The sequence below is a fragment of the Rhinopithecus bieti genome, unplaced genomic scaffold, assembly GCF_001698545.2.
Source record: "Rhinopithecus bieti isolate Rb0 unplaced genomic scaffold, ASM169854v2 scaffold_5260, whole genome shotgun sequence".
NCBI lineage: Eukaryota > Metazoa > Chordata > Mammalia > Primates > Cercopithecidae > Rhinopithecus > Rhinopithecus bieti.
Window position 1 is genome coordinate 119,345 of NW_016805896.1, and position 8,153 is coordinate 127,497.

General features: G+C 42.1%; 1 protein-coding gene across 2 annotated transcripts in view; it reads left to right on the forward strand.

Annotated features, from left to right (window-relative positions):
• TRIM61 (tripartite motif containing 61) overlaps positions 1 to 7,515 on the forward strand; it is a 10,036-nt gene extending 2,521 nt beyond the window's left edge. For both annotated transcript variants that reach the window (XM_017873938.1, XM_017873937.1), the window contains exon 3: positions 5,468 to 7,515. In XM_017873938.1, the coding sequence (XP_017729427.1) occupies positions 5,805 to 7,217 (1,413 nt within the window). In that variant the 5' untranslated portion in view covers positions 5,468 to 5,804 and the 3' untranslated portion in view covers positions 7,218 to 7,515. The remainder of the gene's footprint in view (positions 1 to 5,467) is intronic.
• Positions 7,516 to 8,153: the final 638 nt, after the last annotated feature.

An 8,153-nucleotide genomic window follows, 5' to 3' on the forward strand; every position in this document is an offset into this window, starting at 1 on the left:
GTTTTTTTTTTTTTTTTTTTTTTTTTTTTTCTTTTTTTAACAGATGGAGTTTTGCTCTTGTCGCCCAGGCTGGAGTGCAATGGCACCATCACAGCGCACTGCAACCTCTGCCCCCCGAGGTTGGAGCCATTCTCCTGCCTCAGCCTCCCCAGTAGCTGGAACTACAGGCGCGCCACCATGCCCGGCTAATTTTTGTATTTTTAGTAGAGACAGGGTTTCACCATGTTGTCCAGGCTGGTCTTGAACACCTGACCTAAGGTGATCCACCCGCCTTGGCCTCCCAAAGTGCTGGGATTACAAGTGTGAGCCACCACACCCAGCTGGGCAAGATTCTTAAAACTTCTTCAGGCTCAATTTTTCCAATCTCTGAGCACCCTGTGCAACCTCACTCCCATTCCCATGCACTTTCTGACATTCTTGTTCTGCTCAACAATACCCATTTGAAAGTATTAAGCAAGTATTGGGAGTTACCATAGCCACATTTAGTGTGGGCAGGTGGGAAGAGTGGTTTGTAAGAGACAGTATTCTTTTTCTTTTCCTATTCTTTCTTTTCCTTTTGTAGAGATGGGATTTTGGCATGTTGCTCAGGCTGGTCTTGAACTCTTGGGCTCAAGCGATCCACCCAGCTTGGCCTCCCAAAGTTCTGGGAATACAGTCCTGAAGCCACCACTCCCGGCCATTATTCTATGTTTTCTGTAGTGTTGTGTTAGAATTTTTCACAAGTTACTCTCATCCCTGGATATACACAGGGCATTGGTTCCAGGGCACCCTGAAGATACCGAAATCCATGAATGCTCAAGACCAGTGGATGCAGGTTCTGCATCCCAGGAATACTGTATTTTCGGTTCTATCTGAAGTTAATTGTGTTAGTGGATGTTGAACTTCCTACCTGATACGGAGGGCTATTTAAAATAAAGAATGTATTTTAAAATTCTAAAACTTTTGTCTTACTCCAAAATTAGTATAGGAAAATTTTCTGAAGCATACCACTACTACAGTGAGCCTTTGGAAGTTACTGCCATTACTAATCATTTCAGGACTAACCACCTTATAAGACATGATAGCTTTTAGGTGAAATGTCAATGTGCTTCGTTTTTGAGATGGAGCCTTGCTCTGTTGCCCAGGCTGGAGTGCAGTGGCACAATCTCTGCTCACTGCAACCTCTGCCTCCTGGGTTCAAGCAATTCTCCTGCCTCAGTCTTCCAAGTAGGTGGAATTACGGGCACGTGCCACCACTGCCAGCTAACTTTTGGATTTTCAGGAGAGATGAGGTTTTACCATGTTGGCCAGGCTGGTTCTCCAACTTCTGACCTCAAGTGATACACTGCCTTGGCCTCCCAAAGTACTGGGATTACAGGTGTGAGCCATCACGCCTGGCCCAATGTGCTTTATATGTAAGTAAATGTAGGTATCTCTATATATGTATTACATATAATACATAAACTGTAATACGCTATAAGTTTGTGGATTCAGCTAAATTTGTATGACCTCTTGAGAGATTTTCTGAGATAGTCCTATAATACTTTTTATTGTACATGTGTTAAATGCCAAGGACTATGACAGGTGTCTTACATAATTTATTCATTTATGCTTAAAACCTGAAATAGTATTATTTCCTACTTTCTGAAAAGTGAAACTCAGAGAAATTAACTTGACCAAGTACATGCAGCTAGCTAAGTGTTTGAATTGGATGAAAACCCAATTCTGTTAGGTATTGTTAGCTCTCAGTTTGCATTATCTGTTTTCTCCATTGTAGTGTCGGATCAGCAAGCCCATTTTTCCCTGTTAAAATATTTGGGCTGGGCGCAGTGGCTCAAGCCTGTAATCCCAGCACTTTGGGAGGCCGAGACGGGCGGATCACGAGGTCAGGAGATCGAGACCATCCTGGCTAACACGGTGAAACCCCGTCTCCACTGGAAAATACAAAAAACTAGCTGGGCGAGGTGGCAGGCGCCTATAGTCCCAGCTGCTCGGGAGGCTGAGGCAGGAGAATGGCATAAACCCGGGAGGCAGAGCTTGCAGTGAGCTGAGATCCGGCCACTGCACTCCAGCCCGGGTGACAGAGCAAGACTCCGTCTCAAAAAAAAAAAGAAATAAAATAAAATATTTGGGATGCATTATTAAATATGAGCAACTGAACATATCAAATAGGAAAAATATAAGTTGATTTGATATATAGAGAGATGCATAGGATGCTGTGAGAGCGTTAAGAAGGAGCAGTACAGCTTAGTGATTGAGTATCATGCCAGTGGTTATGCCAGTTAGCGTAATGTTGGATAAGCATGTTCAAATTCTTATAGACTGCACTTTTACAGCTCTAGGCTTTTACAGCTCTAATTGAGGATAATAGCTCCTAACTTACGGAGTTGTTCTGATGGTTTAATTGAACCTGTGACTATATGGAAGATGCTTAGCATAGTGCCTGACATATAATTATCCTTGAGGACATGTCTCTTGGACTGAGTCTCTAGAAGGACCAAAACTTAGTCCTAGGAAAGAAGTGAGGGTAGGGTAATCTAAGCAGACAGTGGTTTTTGCAGAAGAGGGAAAGCATGATACCTATGTTTGTTTGTTTGTTTTCGTTAAGGACTTTGCGGGGACTGTAGCCAGATGAAGATAATGAAATATGAAGGGTTCTGAATGGTGAGCTAAGAGTGAGAAACTGTCCTGACTTGTGGGGAGTTACAAACAGATTGTTATGAGAGGAAACAAAATTTAATTCGTTTGAAAAGTGAAGGCCTGAGGGACAAGTTAAATGATATCAAGAAGCAATAGGCATGTCGGGCGCGGTGGCTCATGCCTGTAATCCCAGCACTTTGGGAGGCCGAGGTGGGCCAATTGCTTGCTGTCCAGAGTTCAAGACCAGCCTGGACAACATGGCGAAACACTGTCTCCGCTACAGTTACAAAAATTAGCCGGGTGTGGTGGCGCATGCCTGTAGTCCCAGCTACTCAGGAGGCTGAGGCAGGAGAATCACTTGAACCCTGGAGGTGGAGGCTGCAGTGAACCAAGATCGCGCCACTACACTCCAGCCTGGGCCACAGGCTCCACCAAAGAAAAAAAAGAGCAATAGGAAAATCTTGAATTTGGGGTAGTCTAGGACAAAGGTGGATTTAGGGTGCATTATTCTAGATTGAAAAGATTTTTTTTTTTTTTTTGAGATGAAGTCTTGCTCATCACCCAGGCTGGAGTGCAGTGGCATGATCTCGGCTCACTGCAAGCTCCGCCTCCCGGGTTCACACCATTCTCCTGTCTCAGCCTCCCGAGTAGCTGGGACTGCAGGCGCCTGCCAACGCGCCTGGCTAATTTTTTGTATTTTTAGCAGAGACAGGGTTTCACCGTCTTAGCCAGGATGGTCTCGATCTCCTGACCTTGTGATCCACCCGCCGCGGCCTCCCAAAGTGCTCGGATTACAGGCGTGAGCCACCGCGCCCGGCTGAAAAAGATTTAAAAGAACTAATAAGCAAATGCAATACATGGCTCTTGCTTGGATCCAGATTCTCATACATCTAACAGAAAGCTCCTTTGGTCAAGAATTAACTACCATTTACATGATATTCTTATAACAAAAAGAGGTTGTTATACTTCCCATTTTACAGGTCAAAGAAATGCAATTCAAAAAAAAGACACATTGATTTTCTAAAGATACACAGTAAATAACTGAGCCGGGATTCAAGTCTGGTGTCCTCTCAATAATGTTAGTGCTTACATTGTTAAATACTGCCTCCTGTAACATGTTGTGATAGCTTTTGCTTGTGCAGTCCTAGGACACTGAGTTAAAACTTTGAGTTTGGGAATAATTGATACATGGTGACTTTCTAGGGCTACTGCATTTTTTCCTATTCTGCTAATCTAAAAAGAATGTCTGTATAGTAAAATAACTTGCTAGGTCACCAAGACAGAGCCAATTTCACATGTCAAAACCATGCATATACTATTACTCTCACTGTCATTGGGTTATGAGGAAAGCGAGAAGAAGAAGAGTTGAGAACTGTCTAGGGAAAGAGGGTGAAGGGGAAAAAATACTGTATTGATGGTTAGGTGGCTTGCAAGCTTTGATGGAGGAATTTGACTTGCTTAAAATCGGGTACCTGTGGGTGTCTTGAAAGCAAGCCAGGAAGTTGTTCTGCCTCACTTTTGTTTTGAAGTGTCAAACTTACAGAAAGATTGAAAGGGTATGCATCCTTCTACCTTTTCCCTGGATTCACCTCCATTGTTAACTGTTTGCTACATTCATATTTTCTCTATTTATACATATACATATACATATACATATATATATATATACACACTTTTTTTTTCTTTTGAGACAGAGTTTCACTCTGTCGCCCAGGCTGGAGTGCGATGGTGTGATCTCAGCTCACCACAACCTCCTCCTCTCGGGTTCAAGCGATTCTCTTGCCTCAGCCTCCTGAGTAGCTGGGATTACAGGCATGCGCCACCACACCCAGCTAATTCTGTATTTTTAGTAGAGACAGGATTTCTCCATGTTGTTCAGCCCGGTCTAGAACACCTGACCTCAGGTAATCTGCCTGCCTTGGCCTCCCAAAGTGCTGGGATTACAGGCGTGAGCCGCCGCTCTTGGCTATACATTTTTTTAAATTGTTGAACCTTCGGAAAGCTTCAGGCTTCCAGATGGCTTCCTGCTGTGCATCAATATATATATCTCCTCACAACAAGGGCATTTTACTTCTTACTGTGATAATTTTATTGTGCTCAATTTAACACTGGTACAACTGTATGTGATATATAGTCCATACTAAGAATCTCACATTTATTCATTCCCAACTGTTTTTTTTTTTTTTTTTTTTTTGGAGATAGAGTTTCGCTCTGTCACCCAGGCTGGAGTGCCGTGCTGCAGTCTCAGCTCCCTGCCATGTCTGCCTCCTGGGTTCCAGTGGTTCTCCTGCCTCAGCCTCCCAAGCAGCTGGGATTACAGGCACATGCCACCATGCCCAGCTAATTTTTTGTCTTTTTGGTAGAGATGGGGTTTCACCCTGTTAGCCAGGACAAGATCTCAGATGCAATCAGGGGTCACACATTGTATTTCTCATGTTTGTTTCCTCTCCTTAAATCTAGAAACCTTTTTTTATGCTTGTTTTTCCTGACATTGACATTTTTGAAGAATGCATACCAGTTGTCTTGTAAGAATGCTCCACAATCTGAATGAATTTTCTCATGGTTAGCTTGAAGGTCAATATTTTTGGAAAGAATATTGTACAGGCAATGTTGTATACTTGCCATAGCATCCTTTCAGGAAGCCCGTAAGTTTGTCCCATATTTTTTTAGTTTTTTTTTTTTTTAAATAAGTAATGTATGGGGTGAATCTCTGCAGTATGAATATCTTGTTTTTCCAAGAACTTCCACCCAGTGATTTTAGCATTCATTGATGATTCTTGTGTGAATGTTTAATACATTTGTGATTATGGAATCAGATTTTTAACGTGGTGTCTTTTCTCACTCATAGGAGGGATTCCCTGTCTTGGATGTGAGGCTGCTTTCTTGAAGAAAACTTGACTTTATTTCATTCAGTGGGAAGAGCAGCAGCACAGCTACTAAGTTCTAATATGCAATTGGCTGCAAGCTGTGAAGTGTTCGTGGCAGTAGACTCTGAAGCTAAGGAGCTGAGGGCTTAATAAGTTTCTAGAAGCTGCCATTAACATGCCAAGTCAGTAAAACTGAAAGCTGGCCAGATTTCAAGGTCTGGAGAGGATATCCACTGCGTACTGGGTCGTGAGCTCTAGAGAGCTACGCCTTGCTAAAATAAAAGAATTATCTTACCTACCATCTTTGTTCAAGGCTCAATGGAATTTGTGGCGGCCCTGGCTGACCTCCGAGCAGAGGCTAGCTGTCCCATCTGTCTGGACTACTTGAAAGACCCAGTGACCATCAGCTGCGGGCATAACTTCTGTCTCTCCTGCATCATTATGTCCTGGAAGGATCTAGATGATAGTTTCCCCTGCCCCTTTTGCCACTTTTGCTGTCCAGAAAGGAAATTTGTAAGCAATCCCCAGCTGGGTAGTTTGACTGAAATTGCTAAGCAACTCCAGATAAGAAGCAAGAGGAAGAGGCAGGAAGAGAAGCATGTGTGTAAGAAGCATAATCAGCTTTTGACTTTCTTCTGTCAGAAAGACCTAGAGCTTTTATGTCCAAGGTGCAGTTTCTCCACTGATCACCAGCATCACTGTGTTTGGCCCATAAAGAAGGCTGCCTCGTACCATAGGAAACAACTGGAGGAATACAATGCACTGTGGAAGGAGAGAGTGGAACTCATTGAAAAAGTCACAACTATACAAACCAGAAAATCACTGGAACTGAAGAAACAGGTAAAACATAGGGCAGAAGAAGTCAAGTCTGAATTTGAGCAACTTAGGTTATTTCTGCAAAATGAGCAAGAGACTGTTCTTAGGCAATTACGAGATGAAGAGATGGATGTTTTAGCACAACTAAATGAAAGCCTAACAAAGTTTTCAGATTATACCTCCTCATTAAAATATCTACTAAAGGAGATAGAGAGCATACCTGTGAAGTCAGAACTGGAATTACTGGCTAATGTTAAGGATATCTATCACAGATATAAAAACTTAAAATTCCCTGAACCTTTTTCATTCAAATTGAAAGAATATGGTTACCATCTGCCTCCACAATATTCTGGCCTAAACAAAATTATCAAGCGATTTCAAGTAGATGTAATTCTAGATCCTGAAACAGCACATCGTAAACTTATAGTCTCAGAAGATAGAAAAACTGTGCGGTATGGAAATACAACACAAAACTTACCTCGTAACCCAAGAAGATTTTATGTCCTCCCAGCTGTTCTGGGTTCTAAGGGATATAGTTGTGGCAGGCAGTACTGGGAAGTAGAAGTGAAAGACAAGCTTGAATGGATTCTTGGTGTCTGTAATGACTCTCTTCCCAGAAGGAGGAAGAGTCAACCAATTTTAGTACAGGATGGACTATGGGGAATTTGGCGATCTAGTCAGAATAATTATATTGTATTGGGCCATAAGGAAATTATTCTGCTGCCCAAAGTAACACCTAGTAAGATTGGCATTTTTTTAGACTATGAAATGAATGAGGTTTCCTTTTATAATTTGAATGATAGATCTCTTCTCTATACTTTTAATGAGGATTTTACAGGAGCACTTTGGCCTTATTTTTATACTGGAACTGACTCAAGACCTCTTAAAATTTCTACAGTAACAGATTCTGAATGAACTATTAGAAGACTCATTTTCTTTCACCTATTGGACATAACTGAGCCAGTGAATCTAGTTTTGGCCATTCTGTATTTTGTCCAGTTTTTCCCTTAAAAACTATTTTTTATCTCAGTTTCAGCAACTTCCAAAAAATGTGATTATGGGACCTACTTTATAATAAATTATGGGGTCAATGACAAGGTAGTTTAGAAAGTCTATGGTAAAATACTTGAAAAATCTGTTACTGAAGAAATGTATTGTGTAAGAAAATGTATTACTTTTGTAATTGCCAATAAAAGCCCAATAATTTTTTTCTGTATTATATACTTTTCCTTTAAGAAAGATTAAGTCTTTATTAAAGGCATTCATCATTACTCTTGGACTACCTGCTATTTAAATATAGCCTCTTTTTCTTCTTTTCTTTTTCCTCTTCTCCCCTCCCCTCTCCTTTTTTCGTTGTCCAGGCTGGAGTGCAATGACTGGGATCTCAGCTCACTGCAGCCTTCGTCTCCCAGGGTCAAGCAATTCTCCTGCCTCAGCCTCCCAAGTAGCTGGGATTATAGGTTTGTACCACCATGCCCAGCTAATATTTGTATTTTTAATAGAGATGGGGTTTCACCATGTTGGTCAGGCTGGTATCGAACTCCTGACCTCCAGTGATTCACCTGCCTCGCCCTCCCAAAGTGCTGGAATTTTGTGAGCCACCGCGCCGAGCCAGGTAGCTACTTTCAACCTTTTTTTTTTAATTAAAGTTTTTATTTTTCTATTTTGCCCAGGGTGGTGTTGAACTTGTGACCTCAAGCAATTCTCCTGCCTTAGCCTCTCAAAGCACTGGGATTACAGGTATGAACCACCATGTCCAGTGCCACTTTCACCTTTCATTTGTCTACCTCTGTTCAGTGCAGTGGCCTGATCTCGGCTCATTGCGAGCTCCGCCTCCCGGATTCACGCCAT